General features: G+C 37.9%; 9 protein-coding genes across 9 annotated transcripts; 6 read left to right on the top strand and 3 right to left on the bottom strand.

Annotated features, from left to right (window-relative positions):
- Positions 1-39: 39 nt before the first annotated feature.
- Positions 40-1,588, top strand: SPOG_00193 (uncharacterized protein). Its single transcript, XM_013167700.1, has 2 exons — positions 40-565; positions 798-1,588. Exons 1-2 carry the CDS (start codon positions 486-488, stop codon positions 1,231-1,233), a joined length of 516 nt encoding a protein of 171 aa, XP_013023154.1. The 5' UTR covers positions 40-485; the 3' UTR covers positions 1,234-1,588.
- Positions 1,589-1,619: 31 nt separating this feature from the next.
- SPOG_00192 (exocyst complex subunit Sec10) lies at positions 1,620-4,650 on the top strand. Its single transcript, XM_013167699.1, has 5 exons — positions 1,620-1,819; positions 1,867-1,945; positions 2,119-4,153; positions 4,211-4,312; positions 4,350-4,650. The coding sequence occupies exons 1-5, from the start codon at positions 1,757-1,759 to the stop codon at positions 4,504-4,506; spliced, it is 2,436 nt and encodes an 811-aa protein (XP_013023153.1). The 5' UTR covers positions 1,620-1,756; the 3' UTR covers positions 4,507-4,650.
- SPOG_00191 (thioredoxin family protein) lies at positions 4,526-6,112 on the bottom strand. Its single transcript, XM_013167698.1, has one exon. It carries the CDS (start codon positions 5,806-5,808, stop codon positions 4,717-4,719), a length of 1,092 nt encoding a protein of 363 aa, XP_013023152.1. The 5' UTR covers positions 5,809-6,112; the 3' UTR covers positions 4,526-4,716.
- Positions 6,113-6,133: 21 nt separating this feature from the next.
- On the top strand, positions 6,134-8,283 carry SPOG_00190 (endosomal sorting protein). Its single transcript, XM_013167697.1, has 5 exons — positions 6,134-6,254; positions 6,302-6,411; positions 6,540-6,637; positions 6,704-6,898; positions 6,961-8,283. The coding sequence occupies exons 2-5, from the start codon at positions 6,303-6,305 to the stop codon at positions 7,807-7,809; spliced, it is 1,251 nt and encodes a 416-aa protein (XP_013023151.1). The 5' UTR covers positions 6,134-6,254; position 6,302; the 3' UTR covers positions 7,810-8,283.
- Positions 8,210-10,760, top strand: SPOG_00189 (glycerol dehydrogenase Gld1). Its single transcript, XM_013167696.1, has 2 exons — positions 8,210-8,596; positions 8,670-10,760. The coding sequence occupies exons 1-2, from the start codon at positions 8,594-8,596 to the stop codon at positions 10,110-10,112; spliced, it is 1,446 nt and encodes a 481-aa protein (XP_013023150.1). The 5' UTR covers positions 8,210-8,593; the 3' UTR covers positions 10,113-10,760.
- A 169-nt stretch (positions 10,761-10,929) lies between these two features.
- Positions 10,930-12,567, top strand: SPOG_00188 (transcription factor TFIID complex subunit Taf7). Its single transcript, XM_013167695.1, has 3 exons — positions 10,930-11,310; positions 11,361-12,002; positions 12,052-12,567. Exons 1-3 carry the CDS (start codon positions 10,977-10,979, stop codon positions 12,264-12,266), a joined length of 1,191 nt encoding a protein of 396 aa, XP_013023149.1. The 5' UTR covers positions 10,930-10,976; the 3' UTR covers positions 12,267-12,567.
- On the top strand, positions 12,506-15,745 carry SPOG_00187 (MutS protein 1). Its single transcript, XM_013167694.1, has 3 exons — positions 12,506-15,388; positions 15,438-15,522; positions 15,565-15,745. The coding sequence occupies exons 1-3, from the start codon at positions 12,734-12,736 to the stop codon at positions 15,624-15,626; spliced, it is 2,802 nt and encodes a 933-aa protein (XP_013023148.1). The 5' UTR covers positions 12,506-12,733; the 3' UTR covers positions 15,627-15,745.
- SPOG_00186 (inner membrane protein) lies at positions 14,663-17,483 on the bottom strand. The gene is made up of 2 exons (XM_013167693.1): positions 17,424-17,483; positions 14,663-17,369 (listed from the first exon to the last, which is right to left on the bottom strand). The coding sequence occupies exons 1-2, from the start codon at positions 17,461-17,463 to the stop codon at positions 16,027-16,029; spliced, it is 1,383 nt and encodes a 460-aa protein (XP_013023147.1). The 5' UTR covers positions 17,464-17,483; the 3' UTR covers positions 14,663-16,026.
- A 118-nt stretch (positions 17,484-17,601) lies between these two features.
- Positions 17,602-20,714, bottom strand: SPOG_00185 (PLK protein kinase Plo1; the record flags this gene model as incomplete). The annotated part of the gene is made up of 2 exons (XM_013167692.1): positions 17,602-18,718; positions 18,777-20,714. The coding sequence occupies 2 exons, from the start codon at positions 20,712-20,714 to the stop codon at positions 18,524-18,526; spliced, it is 2,133 nt and encodes a 710-aa protein (XP_013023146.1). The 3' UTR covers positions 17,602-18,523.
- Positions 20,715-20,721: the final 7 nt, after the last annotated feature.

Here is a 20,721-nt window from a genome sequence, read left to right as displayed (position 1 = left end):
GATATTATACTAACGAAAAAATGTTACCTTTGGCAGATCCTTTTTTTGATTTCGAATGTACATACTTTCGCTTTAGATTTACTTTGGTGTTTCTTTTTTGTTTTTCTTTTGTTTTTCTTTTTTAGCTCAAACATCTGTCGTATCTCACAGTTTCCTTCAAGGCAAGGAAGTTGTATTATCCTCAGCTCGCAAGAGATTCCTATCTCTGATTAAACATATTAAACATCATGAATGGAAAAGCATGAGAAACGTTGTGACTTTTGGCTGGCTGAATTGTATTCTTTATCCCTGCTAGAATTATGCTCTCCAATCTTGTATCTTATAGTTGACACCGTTCATTTCGTTTAGCCTGATTTCGATCGAAAAAGACAGTATTTCAACTTGCAAGCCTTGGATTCGTTAACAACAACAAAAGGTTTGTTGAACCGTATCAAACTGCAGTCATTTAATATTTGAAACGAAGTATTGTTTGCTATCCAACAATCATGGAACAGGGCGGAAGCGGATACCGGGTTGAGATTGCTTCCAATAGTCGTTCCAAATGTAAAGGTTCTTTATGTGGTCGGTACGTTTCTTGGGAAGATTCTGAAAAAGTTCATGAAAAGGGAGTTTCTAGACTTGTTGAAAAATTACCTATTGCTTCTATATAAGAGTATGAAAAACCAGTTGTGGAACTGTTCATTCACAGTCCAGTTCTATATTGGAATTGGTACTGGGCTGGTACTGTTAACAAGAGAGAGAATATGCTTTTTTAGAATCTGACTTTATTTCTAAATAAAGCTAACGAATTAGTAAAGTTCAAAAATTCCAGCAGGTGCTGTACGCTTCGGTACATTTGTTGACTCTGGGAGATTTCAAAGCTGGGCTTGGAAACATTGGGGGTGTGTCACACCGCGTATGTTAAAAAACGTTAAAAATCGCCTTGGTGAAGATGATTTAAGAAACACTTTGGATGGAATCACGGCTCTCCCGGATGAATGGATTGACAAAATTATCCGAGCTGTACAAGAAGGTCACGTTGCGGCAGAAGACGAGCGAGAAAGCAAAAAGATAGCTAATGGAATGAAGGCTAGCACCTCAACGAGCATTCGTTCTGATAAAAAACCTTCCATGGTCCCTCCAAAGGTTGTACGCAAAACAAAACGCCATCATGTCACAACCAAGTCCGTCTTAAGCGATTCCGATGATGAAGCAGAATTTACGGGTTCTTCTGAAGAATATGATTCAGATTAACTGAAGTTTTGATTTTAACTTTTGGCCATTTTTTTCATGAACATGAAATATATGCATGACTCATTTGCTGGTTCTTTTTTTGCTTTATATCCAGAACATGTTGAAAAAGATCAACAATGCGAATATAATTCAGCTAATCTGTCAAGCTTTACACACCCTTTTACTTAAGATCCAAAGTAACTAGGAACAGTAGAAAAAATCAACATGTAGAATGAAAGGATAAGAAAATTCTATCGTCATTTGAATATGTATCGAATACGATATAGTCCAACTTTGATTAAAAGCTTTCAAGTTAGAGAACGTAACGTTTTCTATCTGAGACAACTGCACAGAGTTCTCAAAATATAAATTTACGAAACAAAGGATTGAAAAAGAATAAAAAATTTAAACTATAGATACCAACATAGTTATGGTGCTTTTCGACCTACAGCTTATTCTTCGCTTACACTTCTCACCACTTGCTCGCACAAAGCTCTTTCCTAGTAGTTCTCTCTAGTCCAACTATATTGTCTTTTGAGTAGACATGTCTGTAAAAGATGAAATTAATGATTTTGATGATAAATTGCTAGAATCTCTTGGCGACAATGTATGAAGCATCATTTCAACAAATATGACTAACAAATCATGTTGTAGGCGGAACTGTCTGATATTGAATTTATTGAGCAATTCTCTAAGCCGCTTTACAATCCTTCAGAAAGCGCTCCTAACCAACGTATGTTTTATATATATCATCTTTAACCCGGTTGATCACTAGCCAAAGGCCGCGTCAACTCCATCTTTACGTGCCTAAACGAATGAATCATCTGTTATAATCAGTTTAGAGTATTCATTAATGGCTCATTGATCTATGCTATTGCTGCTGAAGGTATTAACAATCTTGAACAGTGCTCTCCTTAGAAAACTCAATTTCCTTATTTGAAAAAGGAAACTCTGAATTGACGAAATTACGATCAAATTTGGAAGAGAAGATAAAAAAATATGACTCTGCATCCAAACACATTCAGTATGACTACCAAAAGAAATCCAATCACCTACGAGGCAAGTTTTCCCAGGTGTTGGACCTATCAAGGCATTTAAACGACAATGTAGAAGATATGAGAGGCGGTCTTGTAGATGTTGGAAAAGAATTAGAACTCGCTGAAAATCATCGAAAGAGGATTCTGGCTTCTGCCGACTTGATTCAGTATTATTTGGAATTTCGTTCTGGAAGCTCTCAATCTCTCATGGATCTATTTCGAACAAACAGTCATGATAAAATGCTTTTATGCGCTCAAAGAACTCGACAACTATCAAGTTTCGCAAATGAAATTGAATTGCCCGGAGCTTCTGAAACGTTAAATCGCATAGAAAAGTTTTCCGAGTTTTTAGAAACCAGTTTTCTAAAGTTTTTTAATAATGAGTATAGAAAGCCTAACTGGAAAGGAATGGCTTCTTTTGGAACTATTTTGCAGGAATTTAACGGCGGGGCGTCTGTAATTCGGGAGTTTGTTAATCAACACGAATTTTTTATAGCTGCCGACAAGCTTGAATCGAGAAAAGGATTGGAAGAAGATAGTATTTGGAACGCCCTCCAAAATCCTTTCCAACCTGTGCCAACTTCCATAAATAGCCTTTCTTCCCTTTTTAACGAACTATGCTCTGTCGTTGACAGAGACTGTGCTGTCATAAAACGTGTTTTTCCAAAACCAGAGCTTGTTTTACAAACACTTTTTCAGAGAATTTTTGGACAGTCTATCCAAAATCGTATAGAAGAGATTATGGAAGTTGCCCGTTCTAAGACAAACCTGGTATATTTAAGATCCTTACAAACAATAGTTTCTTCTTTAAGAGAGCTTTTAGTTGAGTTGAAAAAAATTTTGACTCATCGCGGGTTTAATGTTTCTGATAACTCCCCCCTGTTCCTTGCTTTAAATCAATATTTGGAGGATTTACTAGTTCCGTATGTCGAGCCAAATGAGTATCTCAACCGAGAGAGGCAATCTTTAACTTCAATGTTTTGGCTGAATGTCTATAAGTTTCTAGCTGCGAATCCTTTCAAACAACGAGCCAAGCCCGGTCTTTTAAGATCACTTATGAACCCTATTCAACCATCAAAAATTTCGTCAACGGAATCACAGACTCGTTTTAATACAAAAACAGAAGGTTATCTACTAAGAATTGCAGGTGTGAATGAGAATTTAATCAACTCAGGTGCCGCCGTGACCGAAAGTACACTGTCAATACCTGAAGACGAAGGTCATCTGGATTCAAAAAATATATATTCTTTTATTGGTTGGCATGCTGAGGCCTTAAATCGAGCATCCCTTTTGATGTCCCAGCAAGATCTAACTACGATACTTTTTTCCCTGGTGAAGCTGCTGGACGAGTTAGTCAGAAACCGATACATAAATGAAGCTTTATCGTCCATCAACAACTATATCCAGCAATATGACAAACGTTCTGACTTTAATTTGAGCTTTTTAATCGATATCCGCGAATGCAAAAAGATAATGGGCTTTTATTCAGCATATATTACTTCTATTATTATACCCTCCATTGGTTTTACTGCGTCTTCGAGGAAAGAAACGATTAATACTTTGAGCTTAGCTATTACAAATCTTGAATATCGCGTCAACAATTTGTTCTATGCTTCTGTAAAGGTTTTGAGTGCCCATTTAGATTTTCTTATATCTCCATACAAACACATATCATACACTATGTCAGAGGAGCAAATTGATACATCACCAAAACAACGACAGTCTATGACGAAGTTGGTTCAAACATACCTTGATCAGTTGTTGTTGTCTATCCAAGAACTTGGTCCTAATGATCCCTCGTTGTTTGCTCTGAAAAAGAAAGCTGCAATTAATATTGCCGCTGTATTAATTGGATACGCATTTCGCTCAAAAGTCACTCCAACTGGTGCCCTGATTCTACAAGAGTATGTTGAAGTTTTTCCAAGATTCTACATGCTTTCCATAATACTAACGTATTTTAGTGATTTGAACTTTTTTTATTCAGCATTACGAAGCTGGGGTATTGATGTAGTCAACAATAAATTTAGAACGTTGCAGCAATTGCTAAGTTTATTAATGGTCAAGTAAGTTATGCTTTCCCAAATGTTTCTAACAACACAGAACTGATGCTTTACCAGCGGTAATGCATGACAAGCGAAAGGCTGGCTTCAGCGATATGAATATACACGAAGTTCTGCGACTACGCTGTGATCTCCCAGAAAATCTACGTTTACAGACAAGTAAAGAGGAGATATTAATATCCCCTAAGAGTACTTAAAATTGGTGCGGTCTGTATGCTTTGAAAGGTTTCCATTCACGGTTTTATAAACTATTGGAGTAATTACTAATCCTTTTTTAATCTTTTACTATTTATTTCTTATTTTATATGTCGTAATGATAATAAAATATATCTTTAAGTTCATTCTATGTAGGGATACCATCATCCTCTTGAATGCGTAAACATTTAACTCTTTTTTTTTTCTAACTTCTAGGAGACGTTTTGAATGAAGTTTTTCGGTAAGGAGGTTAAACTGCCCGCTTGTCCGACTTTTATATCATCAAGCCAGCGTAACACGTGAGTACCAAAAGGTTTTGCAAGGAAATGCGATTTTAAAAGATTAATTAAAAGAGCATCACTATACCCCAGATCTAGATGGTTGCGAATCAATTCGGAAGATTCTGAGGATGCAGGAAGAGACAGCAAACGTATCTTGGGATATTTTTTGGCAATTTCCTCAGCTGGAAACGTTTCTTTTTCATGTTCATTCTCGTAAAAATATAAAAGACAGTTTTGGCGAGTACAGAAGGAATCAAGATATTCACTGAAACTAAATTCCTGTAACTGCTGTTCGAGAAAACGTACCATAGCTTCACGCTCCATTGAACCGCGATATATTGTTGGATATTTTTGACCAGGATGCTGCAACAAAAGCATAGGAAACTTATTGATTTCCTTTGCATCTATACCGAGAAGATCTAATGAGATTTTTTCTGGTGAACAGATACTGAACGATAGCTTGGAGAAATGATTTGCCAGGGTTTTGTACATAATTGTGGGTTTTGACTTCTCAGTAACCAACATCGCCTTTGTAACGTTTTTTCTTGAATTTAAATATTTTCTCATTTGAACATCACTTTTGATTGGGGTAATCGTGACCGGGTAGTTTTGAGAAACGAATTTGTACATTGACCCATAACTGCGATCCCCTTCGTAATTTGCACTGAAGATTGCAGATGGTTGGAATGGGGAAGGGAAAAGGAATTTGATGCTCGGAAATCCTTTCACTTCATATCGTGCGCAGACGGGCTTATTGCTTTCAGTATCACAGTTTACGGCGGCAAAAGGTATAAGATTGTGTAGTTTATTGGAAAGTTTTGAAAAAACAGGGCCTAGTTTTTTACAGTATCCACACCAAGGAGCATAAAAAACAACAAACGTTGGTCCATGTTGGTTGACAAATTTTGAAAGTGTTCTCGTACCCAATTCTACAGTGTTTGGGCCGAATAAAGAAGATGCCGCAAAAGAATTAGCGAAGAAAAAAGCAAACAAGAGAAGCCAAATAGGAGTTTTGATATGCATTTCAGATTGGAAAGTTCAAATGAATTTTCGGTAAAACAAAGCAACAACTAACTACTTCAAAAATCTAGAGAAAATGCATGAAAAGAGAAAGTATTAAAAGTGATTGACGATATCAAGGAGAATTGAAACAAAAACACGTAAAAATTCAGGAAGCAGAGAAGAATGCCAAGTCCAACGTTCTGTATGAAGTAACTTCTACAAAGTGATGTAAATAAATAAAATGAAGTATATAAACCGTTCAACCTCAAGAAAGGCTCAGTCTTCTGTAACTGAAGGGGTATGGTGTAGTGGTTATAGATGGTAGATTACTACTATTACAGAACACGCTACATTCAATTGCAATTCAACAAAAATAGATCGTCACGGTGATTTACAGGTGTAAAAGAGTATTTATTCAAATTTTTAAAACAGTTGATATTATTATTCACGAATTGTCCATTTAAAAAGTACGCAAAAACGCATAGTTTGCCATTGTTCACGTATTGACTAAAAGAATGAGTATAATTGAGTTAGCAACAATACCTAAAGAATTATCTTCGATTCAAAGCTTTATTCAAAGATTCAATGAGCTAAACAGGTATAATCCTGTCATTGCTTACTGGTGTAAGTCTGTTTGTGCAGAAGAGAAATGACGCATAAAAAAAGTCATTCTCGACTGGATGCATATAACAAATGAGTGAACATCATTTTACAGCTATGTTTAACAAGGGAGCACAGAGCTAATTTTTCAGGCTTGTATTGGGGAACTCAGGTGGGCTTATCGAGCTCTACTGGATTAACAAATGCTTGTCGGGACTTTTTATTGCGTTTAGTTGAACGTTTAGAAGAGGTATGTAGACGAAAGAGGGTCAGACGGGTGGTTTGATAAGTGCGGGAAACTGATCAGTATATTTAGTTACGGAAAGAGTTGGGTGAAAACGAAAACGTTAACGATGAAGAAAGCGCAAAGGCTTATGTAAACTCATTTGCCATGGAGGTGTTGCTACAAGCGGAAGAAAAGAGTAAGCTCAGTATGCCGGATGTCCTGGCATATTTAGCAGCTAAAGACTTTTTTGAAATCTTAAAGGTTTGGGGACCTTTGGACGAACAGGTAATTATCTTTTGTGCTTTAGCATAAGAAAAACATACGCTAGACTAATACTAACGTTATAGGCACAAAAATACATCAAGTTTTGTAAGCTACGCGCAGTAGGGATTTCGAAGACAAAGTCTTCTACGCAAAAAGAGCCCACAAATTTGGAGAAGGATGAAGAAATTCTAAAGAGAGATGAAGGAAAACAAATGGAATCCTCCTCGACCTTTCTCCCCAAGCCCACGCCAGCACGACAGACTTCTGGACGACTTGCTAAACATGAAACGGATGTATCACCAGGAAAAGAAACAGGGGTGAAACCCTCTAGCTCCCATCTGGATGAGACTTCAGGTTTATCCTCAACAATGACGGGTCGTCCTCCTTCTATTGCTCCTTTGGAACAAGAAGCTTTACAGAACGACTCTGCCAACTCGAAGGACGCTATTGAATCTTTTGACCTTCCTCGCCTGCAAAATTCGTTGTCAAAATTAACACCGACAAGATTCGATGAGGACGTAATCCCTAGTGAACCAACAACAAGACGCAGCTTTCATGGTCATGAAGAACAACGCACAAAAGTATCACCTCCTGTCGATACCGAACTCCAAAAGAAAATGTCGGATATACAAAAGGAATCCGCAGATACAGATCATTCGGAGGTTTTCGATGAAGCGACAACAGCTGTCTCAGGCTCACCTGTTTTCCCCATAAGTCAAATGACTCCTCGATCCTCAATGGCTTCCTCCACTCTTCCGGGGACTGCCTCTGGAACTCCCGCGGCTCGTTTCGGTTTTAGCGGGTTTGATCATCTTGACCGCGTCGAGGCGGCACGAGGTCATGCGCGATATGCTTACAGTGCGTTGGACTACGACGACACGGCAACGGCGATTTTCCACTTAAAAAGTGCGCTAGGATTACTCGAACAATAAGTGCGGGTGTGAGACACGCGACTCAAATATCTGGCCCATTTCCTTCCCCAATGGGGGAGTGTTGAGTTTAAACTTTAATTTTTTTTTTTCGGATACATCCGAGATTTTTTCAATTCTATATTTGCTTTCCATGAAGATGAGCGCATAATTATGAAGTCCATAGCATTGTCTCCACTTTTTGTAAACAATCGCTGCTATGAACGAATGGGATCCTTTCGAGTTTCAGAGAATTAAAGTGTGCGGGTCCCGCAAATTATGTCAGCCTTTTCACTGTTTAGCTCCGCAAGGAAACTTAGAGCTTATTTTCTGGTCTCGCCGCCTCTTTTTATTGACTTTTGAACATGACGTTATAAGAGTCTACGATTCACGAATGTTTAAGATTTTATTTCGGGCCTATCTGGTTTAATTTGTTGAACTTTAGTCCTTTTCAAAAGAGGGATTCTTGTGTCATCACACAGTCTTCCACTATATTTGTTGCGCTTGAGGACCATTTTTTCTCTATCCTAGCATTCCCAATCTTGAATACCATTTTGTTTATATCTAAACAAAGAGTACTTATCCCATTTTTTGGAACATTTACCCATTGGTTTGTTTACCTGTGCAGAATTGTTGGGTTTTCTTGTTTTCCTTGGATTCCTAAGTCTACTTGCTCTTCAAATCCAGTCCAGTATTCAGTATATAAAGCAAAAGTTTTTAAATAATACTTTTGCTTTTTTCCCTATTATATTTTTGATTCATCAACTAATTTTTCCGTTGTTTTGTTTGTGTCTCTGCTTGGGCTTGTATGGTAAACAAACGACTTTAGTGTCTTATATTTGTGTTTCGTCCTTTCATCACTAACGTCTCCCCTGGGTTTTTAGTTTATTCAAATACTCCCAAATATTATCCGTTTCATTTACTTTTCTTTATTGAATTGTTTGAATTTGCTTCTCTCCTGGTTTGCTTTTTTCTTGTTTAGCATGCTTTCGATGCACCGTCATTCTATAACCAAGGGGATTCCTGCACATCTTCCTCGTCAGCTCTCCCTTTTGGCTTATAAGCAAAGCAGAGTCAGCACTGGTTTGGGCAAGCGATTCTATTCTCCACTTGAATCGGAACGACCCAAGGAAATGGGTTGGGAAAAGGAAAGAACAACAGATCGCCTTTTTACTTCACCCCAGAAATATGCCCAGGGACGCAATATCTTTGGCCGTTCCTTTACTTTTGTGAAAAACTGGGCTACTGATTCGGCGGTTGTCCTTGCTGATCCCAATATTTGGAATATATGTGCTCCCACCATCGTCAACTCTTTGGAATCTAACGGCATGAAAGTCAAAAAGCTTATCTTTGGTGGTGAGTCCAGTCTTAAAGAAATTCATCGTTTACAAGCTGAATGTCCTTCCGACGCTCAAATCGTCATCGGGGTTGGCGGCGGTAAGACAATTGACACTGCCAAGTACTTGGCTAACGAAATCAAAATCCCTTGCATTATCGCTCCGACGACGGCCTCTTCAGATGCTGCTACTGCTTCTCTTTCCGTCATTTACACATCTGAAGGCGAGTTTCAAAAGTATAGCTTCTACCCCACTAACCCAAACCTTATTATGGTCGATACTGATGTAATTGTAAAAGCGCCAGTACGTTTTCTCATTAGTGGTATCGGTGATGCCCTTTCAACTTATGTGGAAACTGAGAGCATCATGCGTTCTAACTCCCTATCCTTTGCTGGTGGTGTCCCTACCATTGCTGGAGCTGCTATTGCTCGCGCTTGCAAGGAGACTATTGAAAAATATGCGGTTGCTGGTATTCTTTCTAATTTACGTGGTGTTTGTACAGAAGCTTTCGAACATACAGTTGAGGCTAATACCTTGCTTTCTGGCTTAGGTTTTGAGAACGGAAATTTGGCCGCAGCTCATGCTATCCATAATGGTCTTACCACTGCTCACGGAAACATTCATCGCTTAATGCACGGCGAAAAGGTAGCCTATGGAACGTTGACTCAGTTAATTTTGGAAAACTGGCCTCTTGAAGAATTTAACAAGCTCGTTGCTTTCATGTCCCAATGCCATCTCCCAGTAACTTTGGAGGAACTTGGCATTCCATTTGTTACAGACGAAGAGCTTTTAATGATTGGTCGTGCTACCTTACGTCCTGAAGAGAGCATTCACAACATGTCGAAAAAGTTTACACCCCAAGACGTCGCAGATGCTATAAAAGCTGTTGACTCTTATTCCAAAAAATGGCGCGAAGATAATAAGTGGACTGAGAAGTTTGAATTGCCGGCTACTCGTCACCATCCTCATGTAACTGATATTCATCCTTGAGGCATCTACATCATGGAGTGAGTCTCAAGTATTTTATGGTTTTTCCTAAGGAAAATGGTTATTTGCTTACCTTTACCTTTCAGCTAATGATGTTTTTTTATTAATTGTCAACCCTCCTCTAATAATGAAAATATAAATGACTAGCTTTCCATTCTTTCTTTTTTCAATTATTTTTTTTTTCTTTCATTTATTTATTTTATAAAAAATTGAAAAATGAACCCCTAACCTTTTGAACCCTCCCACTCCCCGTAATGTTCTGCTAATACTAACTTGTTACGCTAATAATTTGCAATGTTTCGGGAAGTTTTACTTTTTGCTTTACAATGAATGCTCAATTTCATATTCCGTTTCGAGTTTAATTAATAGCCACGACTGCTTTTTAATACTAAACCTAATGAATCTGATCGTTTTTTATATCACTTACCTTCTCTAAGGATGCTATAAAACTTGTTATTTATTTTGTTTTTCCTTGGATTTTTCCTAGACTCTCCCATACGAATGGAGTCTAAACCACTTGAATGTATCCGCTTTTCTGTAAATACTCGTGCAGATATTGGAGTAGAAATAGTCCTTTTATCGGCGGTTTTTCCCCACTTAGATACACATACAAGAACTAATAAATATTTTATTTTCTTATTATATCAAATGCTCTTGATTCTTGTAACGCTAGATAATAGAGTCAAGTAATGGAACTCTTTAACTTTATTACTAAAGCTTAATTATAATTATAAAATACGTAAGGTATCGTCTGTAGGTGACAAAACCGATTAGGATAACGAAAGCTTGCGAGCTTGCGAAACTTTTCTGTAGGCAAACAAATGCTACCAACTGCATTTCACGAGATATTGGAATTGGGGTATAGAAATGGTAAAATTAAAGATTCGAACGGGTCCTCCTCCACCGCCGCCAGAAGAACCGAAACCACAGATTCCAGCAAGTGGAGTACCGTCGGCAATTCCTAAAATCAAAATAAAAGCGCGAGAGCCCAAAGGTCCGCGGTTGACGAAAATTCGTCTTAAACGTGTGCGGGAACCAGGCCTAGGATATGATTCAGAAGCATCTGATCGAGAAGAAGATCCGTACATTGAAGAACAAATCATTCTTCGGATGATGCCAGGTGAAGACTGCGAGTACGTTCGTAAGGCAATCGAAAACCGCGAGATAGGCAGGGGAGCTGATGTGTGGGTTAAATTTAAAGGTTCGTGAGTTGTAATACTAGCTGAATAAAAAGTATGCTAATTCGTTCAGACCAACGACGTGCTGTTGTTCATGTCAATGGACATTTGTATGGAGCTAAATTAGTTGATCTACCGTGCGTTATTGAATCGAACAAATCATTTGATAAAAAAGTTATTTTTAAAGCTGCTGATATCTGTCAAATGCTATTAGTTACTGGTCGCATAGAGCATGAAAACGATGTACTGAAAACCACCTTAAAACAATCTGATTATGTTTATCCTCATGGTCTTACGCCTCCTATGCATTGGGTTCGTCAAAAAAGATTTCGTAAACGTGTTTCCAACCGCACCATAGAAGCTGTCGAAAACGAAGTAGATCGACTGCTTGCCATGGATGAAAGAGCGATTAGCACCACAAGCGAACTTGTGGACCATTCTATGTTAGCCAGGGACTCCAGTGTTGCGTTGTCAGAAGATATTTCATTTGACAGTATGCAGACAACCGGTGTTGGTGTGGGTGACCAAGATCAACGGATACCTGGTGACATGTTTGATGGAATGGACGAAGATGATTTGGCTGGCCAAATCGAACAAGGAATGCTTGAACTTAGTCAAGACACGAGAGAGTCTACTGCAGAACCCCAAGTTGCTGGTGAAGAATCAGTCAGCGATGAGGAGGATGAAGAGGATGAAGAGGAAGAAGATAATGAAGGTATGTTTATTTTTTTTCCTAGAGCTTGCCTTAACTAACTAATTAGTAGCCGATGATGAAACTCGCGAAAGCAAACGACAGACAAGACTGGTGCGCGAATTTATTTCCGAATTGGAATCTTCCATCCAGAAACGTAGAAAAGACGCAGATGAAGCTACGAATCCCATTTTACGCAATCGTTTCCTGGCCGATGTCAATCGTATGATAACGGAATTAGAATTGAAACGGACCCAGTTAGTTGACAACGATGACCAAAATGAGTAGTTTTGCTTTAAAACCCTTGCTTTTGTTTCAAATACTCCTTCTATTCTCCTAAAAGTTTTGTACATATCATGTATGTTAATGAAGTTATTTTGATGATATCCGTATGTACTTTATCCTATGGTAAAAAAAGAAAAAAAAGAGGTCATCAAGGAATTCCATAGGCACTCTCATCTAGCTTTACGTATGTTTGAAGTGTTTTGTAAAACGCTCATAAACAGAGTTCACTTTCCTCATCTTCCAAGGTCTTAGTTATACCATTTTACATATGAAAAACATTTCGACTACAAATACAAATTTGCATATTTTCTTTTTCATTCATCCATTTATTTATGAAACTTTTTATTGATTTATTTAATTTTCATTAAATACTATTGTCTTAGTTATTTATTACTTTTATCTCCCTTATGAAACAAAAGACTCTTACTGAACTACTATAACCCAGGTTAGTACTGGAATCCCCTGAAAGCATGCTAATATGGAGAAGTAAATGGATTCGGTATTGCTCTCTGAATTTTCTTCAAAATTGTCGGCGATTTACTTGTTGTCATGTTGCAAATAAGTCACCAAAAGTGAAAGATGTGCATTTGCTTCAAGGTGCTTTGGGGCCTCCATTGGAATTGATTCAACCCAAAGAAAAAACTCTTCTGCCTCCTTTATTAAAGGAAGTTAACCTTCAACAAAAAAAATTCGCCGATTGCATTCTGCTAACGAGAGTTGGTAACTTTTATGAGTTGTACTTTGACCAAGCAGAGGAATTAGGTCCTCTATTGAATTTACGAGTTTCAAAAAAGAAGACTTCCCATTATGAAGTTTCTATGGCTGGATTTCCTTTCTTTAAGCTTGACAGGTATCTGAAAATTCTGGTAGAAGACCTAAAGAGATGTGTTGCTCTAAGTGAAGAAGCTCTTCGTCCGGCTGATGATTTCTCTTCAAAAAATATGTACACTCGCTTTGTTACACGTGTAATAACCCCAGGTACTCTCATTGATGAGAACTTTATGGACCATTTCCAGAGTAATTATGTGATGTCTATTATTTCGCAAGATTCTGTAAATAATGCTAATCAAAATGATAACGTTTCTGAAGGATTAAACGAAAAGTCTTCTAGTCTTCGTATCGGATTATCGTGGTTGGATTTATCAACCGGTGAATTTTTTTCCCAAACTAGTGATCATCAACGTTTGGTCGGGGATTTAGCACGTATTCAACCGAAGGAAATTGTTTTGGATAATCGCCTACAAGGCGTTGGCTCTCACCCTATTTTGGAGAGTATTGATCGAAGTATTTATTTTGTATCTTACACTCCCATGCAAGATTGGAGCTTCCAGCAATGGTCTGCTTATTTAGAGAAAGAAATTGAGCCTACATACATCGAGAATTGCTCTATTATAGAGAAGAGAGCTGGTTCTGTCTTGTTGTCGTATGTTTCCGATCGTTTACTAAATTCACATACTAATCTTCGGGCTCCTATTCACGTATCTTTACGTGACTCCATGCTGATTGACGCTTCCGCTATGAAAGGACTTGAAATAAGATCATCCTTACAGGAAAATCGCTATACCGGTAGTCTATTGCATGCAATAAAGAGGTCGGTAACTAAATCTGGATCTCGTTTGTTGACACAGCGATTATGCTCTCCTTCTACTGACATTTCTGAAATCAATAGAAGGCTTGATTTAGTCGAAGTGTTTATCCATCGTGATCAACTTCGAACAGAAATAAGGCATTTACTTAAACGATCGAACGATACCCACAGAATACTTCAACGGCTTTTGATGCGTCGTGGAAATGCTTACGATTTATTGGGACTTTCCAATAACTTTTCCATTATAAAAAATATAGAAAGTCTTCTTACCAAGACAAGTTCTAAAACTTTGAAACCTTTGTTAAATGCTTTATATCAGCATGATGCTTTAGCATCTCTCATTTCAGAAGCTTTAAATGAAAGTGCTTTGGTAAGAAAACGTACAGAGGAAGAAAAAGAAGCCGAGGACATTGCTGCTCAGTCAACAGAATTGTCTGAATCGGAGTCGATCGTCAGCGGTGCTAAGAAGCGAACGTCCGTTCCTGAAAACGGGTTCAAGCAAAATTTTTCTGATATTTGGATTATCACACCGACTTTCAATGAAACTTTACAAAATTTGCATAAACGTATAGAAAGCCTACTACTTTCATACGACAAGCTACAGAATACTTTGGATAAAAAATTCGAAAGCAAAGCAACTTTACGGAAAAATCCCTCGAAGTTATACTATGTTCACATGAAATCATCCAATAGCCTTTTGCTAAAGGAATTCATGTCCGTTTTCCCAAAGGCTACAGTATTCCATACTACCAAAGCAACCGCTAGCATTCAACTTCCTGAATGGTCTTCTCTTGGTTTGGAGCTTGAGAGTGTTAAATCTTTTATTCATCAAGAAGAAGCTAGAGTACTTCAAATAATTATTGATACGGTGCTTGAAGAGCATAAAAAAATACGTGAAACTGCTAATATATTAGATGAGCTTGATATATCTACGTCGTTGGCTGATTTAGCTGCAGAATGCGAGTTTTCTCGACCAATATTGGATGATTCTCTATCAAATACAATAATTCAAGGTCGCCATCCTATAGTTGAAAAAGGTCTTAAGAATAAATTACTTCAGTTTACACCGAATGACTGTTTGGTTGGAAATTCCGGCGATAATATCTGGCTTTTAACTGGTCCGAACATGGCCGGTAAAAGCACATTCTTGAGACAAAATGCAGTTATATCTATTTTAGCGCAGATGGGTAGCTTCGTACCGGCGAGTTATGCAAAAATAGGTATTGTGGATCAGATATTTAGCAGGATTGGGTCCGCCGATAATTTATATCATCAACAGTCCACCTTTATGGTGGAGATGATGGAAACTGCTTTCATTTTAAAAAATGCAACAAACCGATCTTTTATCATTATGGACGAAGTTGGACGCGGGACTACTGCTAGAGATGGTTTAGCGATAGCTTATGGGTGCTTGAAATATTTGTCTGATGTTAATAGGGCTCGCACACTATTCGCTACTCATGCTCATGAATTAGCAGAGAAATTTAAAGCATATAAAAACATTAAGTGCTACTGCACTGATATAATTGTTAACGAGGTAAGTTATCTGTATCTTTTAATTATTCACCCGAAAGCTAACTTGGTAGAATACTGATACATTCACTTTCGATTATAAGATTCGAGAGGGTGTTAACATGAGATCCCACGGACTAAGGGTAGCTGAAGTAGCCGGTAAGTTTTGACACTGAAGGTTATGAAACTAACAAAACACAGGTCTTCCGAAAGAAGTTTTGGTAGCAGCCAACGAACTTCTTCACCAAACCACTAGTCCTTAAATTACTCTTTTCGTTTTAGTTTATATATTTCCTTTTACTTACGAATATAAAAATACTTTATACCCTAAATGTTCGTCAATGTCCAAATTTCTAGCCATTTTTCTCACTCCTACACTTCCTATCTGCTATTAATAGCAAAATTCAATACGTTTTGAACATTCGAAAATCCTATTCATCCAACTTTTTTTTTTAAAAAACATAGAAATCAAAAATCGCTAAAGCAGGTAACCATGAAAGTGCATTAACAACTAGTAAGTAATCAAAAAGAACAGTGAAAGACATAACTTTAAATAATATAAGAAAAAGGAGAGATGGGAGACCAGGAGCTCTCCAACTGATGCCCCTGATATTTTCTAATTGGTTGAATGTAAGTTTATGCTTATGAAGTTACCAAAAAACATTATACTTTCTTGTTGTCTTTGGGTTGAGCAGAATTAGTGGGTTCAGCTTTGGCACTATCTTTTTCCTTGTTCGCGATATCAGGGTTTTCAGCTTCTTCCTCAATGAGTTCTTCTTGCTCTCTCAAAATTTCAAGACGTTGCTTATTAGAGACTTCTTCACTAGGCATATCAACCACAGTCTCATGGTAAAGTTCGTCAGGGATTGATGCAAGCGTGTCTTGTAAAGCATCCCAGCGAGATTCATAAGTACCCTCATGGTAACCATAAGAGAAAGCGTTAGAAAGCATCAAAATAACAGACGGAATTCCATGCTTAATACGCATATCTAACCATACGCTCAATTCATCCCTAAGCTTAGCGGGAGAAAGACCTTGAGAACGAATACCACGAGAGTTGCAAGCATTGAACAATTCAGGAACGGATAAGGAATTAATGCCCTCTATATAGATGGCTCTATCATCCCGGCGAATTTGACGCATTCTTGAACGGATGTTATAGCGAAGCAAGGGGTCGGTACCAAAAGCATTCAAATTCATGTATCGGCAAAGGGCAATTAATTGGGCACGAGACAAGTTATCTAGGGTAATGTCATCCTTGAAATATTGACAGACATTAATTAATTCCTCACGGGAGGGAGATTGTCCACTAGTGCGAACTTTTAAAAAGAAATTACGGAATTCTTTTGATTTGCGTGTTTCATCAGAGAAGGTAAACTTTCCAGATTTGATAGTACCCCGAAGCACTTCGGAAACGTCCGAGCGTACTTTACGAAGTTTCTCTTTCTTTGCTTGCTTATCTTTGGGATCCTCAAAAGTGCTAGGAAGCAAATTTGGGAACAGCTTCACAGCGACAGGCAAAAGCAATTCAGCAAAAGGTACGAGAACAAACATTGAAAAGGGAACAAGACGACCAATATCCTTAAGTGTTCTAGTCAATTGGCGACTCTCCCGTCTTGTCAACTCATAACCTACTGCCATTTTGTATACAAGTTTAGAGGAAATTTTGAATTCCACTCCAAGAAGCTTAGTTCCATCCCAAAAATGCAAAACACCCCCCTTCAGCCGCTGCCACATAGAAGCCTTCTTTACTGGAGCTGTGGGCTTCTGTTGTTCAAACGTGCTAGGGTCTGCGACATCCTTTTCAGAGCTTTCTTTTGGTGCATTTGATGAATATCTCATTGGGAACCCATACTTCATACCAAAATACGCACGATTCAGCCTGGAATCCGAAAATGATACAGCAGACCTACTTATGGGCCTAAATGGAAGATGTCCATACGCTCTAATAGGTATCATCGGCTGTATGAAGGACGCACATTTCGGCACGTTTGTCAATTGAGAACCTAATCACTGTTAACATTTGTTCTTGTCTGTAAGCTAAAGAATTATAGCCGTACCTTTGATCAAAGGTCTCGTCAAAACTCGATTTTTGAGCATATTACACTGTTTGATATGTGCTTTCGGATCGTTTTGATGCCTAAAGCATCTTTTAATTATGACTTAATTGCGTAGCATAACGAATCAGTAACGTTACTAAGAGCAAAAAGTACGCTTCGCTAAACACCGCATAGTGATCTAAAATTTTATTGTGATTATATGTTTCCAAGCGTAAACCATCTTAGTATCAGAGAATGAATCAATCATTGCGGGAAGATGTCATCAAAATAATTAATTTTAAGATATAATATTGAATGATACTATTACTCTAAGAATCTACCTCTACGACGACTACGGTGAATCCACGGTATGAAAATTTTCCAAAAGGAGTTCAATTTCATACAATTGATTGGTTAGGTTAGACCCATGTTTCGTATAAATCCCAACTAGATAGGTATGTATTCAAGAAAATTTCGTGGGAAGATTTTTCTTGTTGAATCAGTTGGTTCTCAAGGTAGACACCAAGATAGATAGATACATCTAAATTGTCAGTCAGGTTTGTAGACTTAATTGCTCAAGTAGATAGGCTAGGGCGAGGCTTGTAGGTGACTTGTTTACCCATTCTTAGGCTGCTAAATCAATACAGTAGCGCCACGATTGCCGTGACGTTTTTAAGCATACTACCAATTGTTGTTTAGAGTCATCTAGCTAAGCTATTATAGCGAAATGCAGGAGCTTTAAAGCTCGTTTTATTCTCTATAAGAGCCGGTTTTAATTTTTAATTAATACGAAAAAAAAGTATTATTTCTTAAACTGTATCATTAGTCACTCATCAAAAAAAGTCTGAAAATACCGGTTACCAAGATTATATGAGCAGGCAAATGAATGATGTACATATTCAAAACAAACAAGTATGATGCCAGGTGAGGCTTCATCAAGTAATGAAAACATAAAAATGACAGCAAAAGGTTCATAAAGTAATGTTAAAAAAGAACGTAACACTGAAAGAACAAGATGGAAAGGAGACAATATGAAAGACTGAATAAAATGGAATCAAAATTAGCAAATTGTGAACTAGCACATAAAAGAGGTAATAATAGGTTTGTAAAGTAATACGCGATTAATGAGTGGATTCTAATTTCGAAGCCCAAGATTCTAGTACTTCACGAATATATTTCAAGCGTGACCGCAGATCATCAGTGAACCAGCATGCTTCTTCCAATGTAAAAACCATTTTTTCTTTCTCTTTGTCTAGAACCATAATGCCTTGTACACTAGGCGAAACAACAACTTTGACGTGGTCAACAAAGTTGAACTAAAGTATGTTAGCAACAGATTTCATTCAAGCATCCATTTGTAATCGTATTTCTTACCTGGTAAGTTCCATTACTTAAGCGAAACATAATTGCTTGTCGAGTCCTGAGATAATTATGCATAAAAATCATAGAACCAGCGTTCTTGATATCGATATCGTCAAGTGTTTCATCTTGAACAGCCCTTGACAAATTTTGCACCATATAGCTTTTAAAATGTTTTAAAAGATAAATTTTGTTTTTTAGAGCATCAGGCGCCTTGGAAGTAGAAAATATCGAATGCTTCGCCTCTGAGTTCTTTTGATGAGTAATGTATTCGATCATATTTTCATCGGCGGAGAAAACGAGGGAGGTTTGATCGTTGAAATGCACACCCACCGACTCATTTGATAACTGATATCCCAGACCATACTTGTTGGAATAGTCAACCCACTTGGTGATGAACAGGATATTTTTGGCTGCAATTGGTCCTTGACTAGAGGCCACTGGTCTTGATTCAAGCCCCATACCAATTTTAAGAGCAGTTTTTTTTATGTTAATCCATACAATGTTATCCGACAAATTGGCAATTGAAACTGAACCTGTGCGGGTTTCGTTATCTGGAGCATCAGAACGTGTAAGTTTGGATTTCGGGATGGACCGAGATTCTTCTTTCAGGGCTTTTACTCTTGAAGGAAGTGTTTCCTCACTCGTTTTGCGAGCTGCTTCAAAGATAGAAGATAGCTTAGTAGAACTGGGTTTTGTTTCTGGTCCAATTTTCATGACTGGGTTAACTCGATCTCGAGGGCTCAAAACGCTGGGGAGCATATGATCATCATCACCCTCATCTGTCTTTAATGCATAGGGTTTATTTTTTTCAGTTCCAGCTGATTTACCAAAACCGACGCCAGCAGCCGACGCTACATAATCCAAATTTCTTTGAAAGCTTGATCTAGATTGTGTAGAAGGCCATACTGGTTGAATGTGTAGAATATCATCAGGTAAGGAGGAAGCCATGTAGCCTGAATGAAAAAAATCATGGTTTGCTATGTCATCAACGCTCGGGCGAATAGATGGATCCTGGGTCAACAGGGAAGCGATTAGATTTTTAGCTTCCGATGAAATAGGGATATTAGGAGGGAAGCTGTAAGAGTTTGCTTTGATCTTTTTATATATAGTCTTTACTTCCTTGTCCTGGAAAGGAGGCTTTCCCACTAGAAGAGCGTACATGACCACGCCAGCACTCCAAAGGTCTACCTCAAATGAATGCCCTTCTTTTGAATTGAATAAAATTTCAGGCGCAATGTAGTTAGGAGTACCACAAATTGTCATCTTTCGTTCTTCGTCGTCCATAAGCAAGGCAGCTAAACCGAAATCACCGATTTTTACATTATTGCTTTCGTCTAACATGATATTTCCGAGCTTTAAGTCCCGATGAATTACTCTTTTTTTATGCATATATTTTAAAGCTCCTAATATTTGAAGCATCAAAAATCGTACTTCTGGTTCCGTCAGCAGTTTTCTCTTTCGTAACAACTCCATCAATGACTTATGTTCACAAAGTTCCAAAACAAGATAGACATTTGTTTTATCTTCAAAACAGTCAATGAGTCCTACAACGTTTGGGTGACTCATAGACTGATGCACTTTAATTTCTCCAAAAAGCTTTTGTCGAGTTTTTTCATTTTGTAATGATGCTTTGGCTATAACTTTAGCTGCATATATATTTCCGCTTTCATCTTTAACTCGAAAGCATCTAGCAAATCCTCCCTCTCCTATACAATCATAACGGGTATACAGGATTTTTTTCTTGCTATTTGCAATGTTGGTAGGAGGAGTGTAACATAAACGGGAAGGCTTTGTCTTCTTTTTTGGAGTTATAGCAGCTTTTGGCTCTTTTATTGCGACGCTAGCCATTTGAGATTTTGTCTCTTGACAAATTCCTGAAGGTGCCGTTACAACGTAAACAAAGTTGTTACTAGGGCAACTGCAAATGTAAACAAACATTCCAGTCAACATGTGACTA

This window comes from Schizosaccharomyces cryophilus (assembly GCF_000004155.1).
Source record: "Schizosaccharomyces cryophilus OY26 unplaced genomic scaffold supercont4.3, whole genome shotgun sequence".
NCBI lineage: Eukaryota > Fungi > Ascomycota > Schizosaccharomycetes > Schizosaccharomycetales > Schizosaccharomycetaceae > Schizosaccharomyces > Schizosaccharomyces cryophilus.
This window is presented reverse-complemented; position numbering and strand designations above follow the sequence as displayed.

Excerpts from the sequence above, each read along its gene's own strand:
- SPOG_00193 (XM_013167700.1), top strand. The coding sequence starts at position 486 with ATGGAACAGGGCGGAAGCGGATACCGGGTTGAGATTGCTTCCAATAGT. Across the intron at positions 566-797 it reads AAAGGTTCTTTATGTGGTCG|TTCAAAAATTCCAGCAGGTG; the intron begins GTACGTTTCTTG and ends GAATTAGTAAAG.
- SPOG_00192 (XM_013167699.1), top strand. The coding sequence starts at position 1,757 with ATGTCTGTAAAAGATGAAATTAATGATTTTGATGATAAATTGCTAGAA. Across the intron at positions 1,820-1,866 it reads TAGAATCTCTTGGCGACAAT|GCGGAACTGTCTGATATTGA; the intron begins GTATGAAGCATC and ends ATCATGTTGTAG. Across the intron at positions 4,313-4,349 it reads CTAAGTTTATTAATGGTCAA|AACTGATGCTTTACCAGCGG; the intron begins GTAAGTTATGCT and ends CTAACAACACAG.
- SPOG_00191 (XM_013167698.1), bottom strand. The coding sequence starts at position 5,808 with ATGCATATCAAAACTCCTATTTGGCTTCTCTTGTTTGCTTTTTTCTTC.
- SPOG_00190 (XM_013167697.1), top strand. The coding sequence starts at position 6,303 with ATGAGTATAATTGAGTTAGCAACAATACCTAAAGAATTATCTTCGATT. Across the intron at positions 6,412-6,539 it reads TCCTGTCATTGCTTACTGGT|GCTTGTATTGGGGAACTCAG; the intron begins GTAAGTCTGTTT and ends CTAATTTTTCAG. Across the intron at positions 6,638-6,703 it reads TAGTTGAACGTTTAGAAGAG|TTACGGAAAGAGTTGGGTGA; the intron begins GTATGTAGACGA and ends CAGTATATTTAG.
- SPOG_00188 (XM_013167695.1), top strand. The coding sequence starts at position 10,977 with ATGGTAAAATTAAAGATTCGAACGGGTCCTCCTCCACCGCCGCCAGAA. Across the intron at positions 11,311-11,360 it reads TGTGTGGGTTAAATTTAAAG|ACCAACGACGTGCTGTTGTT; the intron begins GTTCGTGAGTTG and ends TAATTCGTTCAG. Across the intron at positions 12,003-12,051 it reads AGAGGAAGAAGATAATGAAG|CCGATGATGAAACTCGCGAA; the intron begins GTATGTTTATTT and ends ACTAATTAGTAG.
- SPOG_00187 (XM_013167694.1), top strand. The coding sequence starts at position 12,734 with ATGCTAATATGGAGAAGTAAATGGATTCGGTATTGCTCTCTGAATTTT. Across the intron at positions 15,389-15,437 it reads CTGATATAATTGTTAACGAG|AATACTGATACATTCACTTT; the intron begins GTAAGTTATCTG and ends CTAACTTGGTAG. Across the intron at positions 15,523-15,564 it reads AAGGGTAGCTGAAGTAGCCG|GTCTTCCGAAAGAAGTTTTG; the intron begins GTAAGTTTTGAC and ends AACAAAACACAG.
- SPOG_00186 (XM_013167693.1), bottom strand. The coding sequence starts at position 17,463 with ATGCTCAAAAATCGAGTTTTGACGAGACCTTTGATCAAAG. Across the intron at positions 17,370-17,423 it reads GACGAGACCTTTGATCAAAG|GTTCTCAATTGACAAACGTG; the intron begins GTACGGCTATAA and ends AACAGTGATTAG.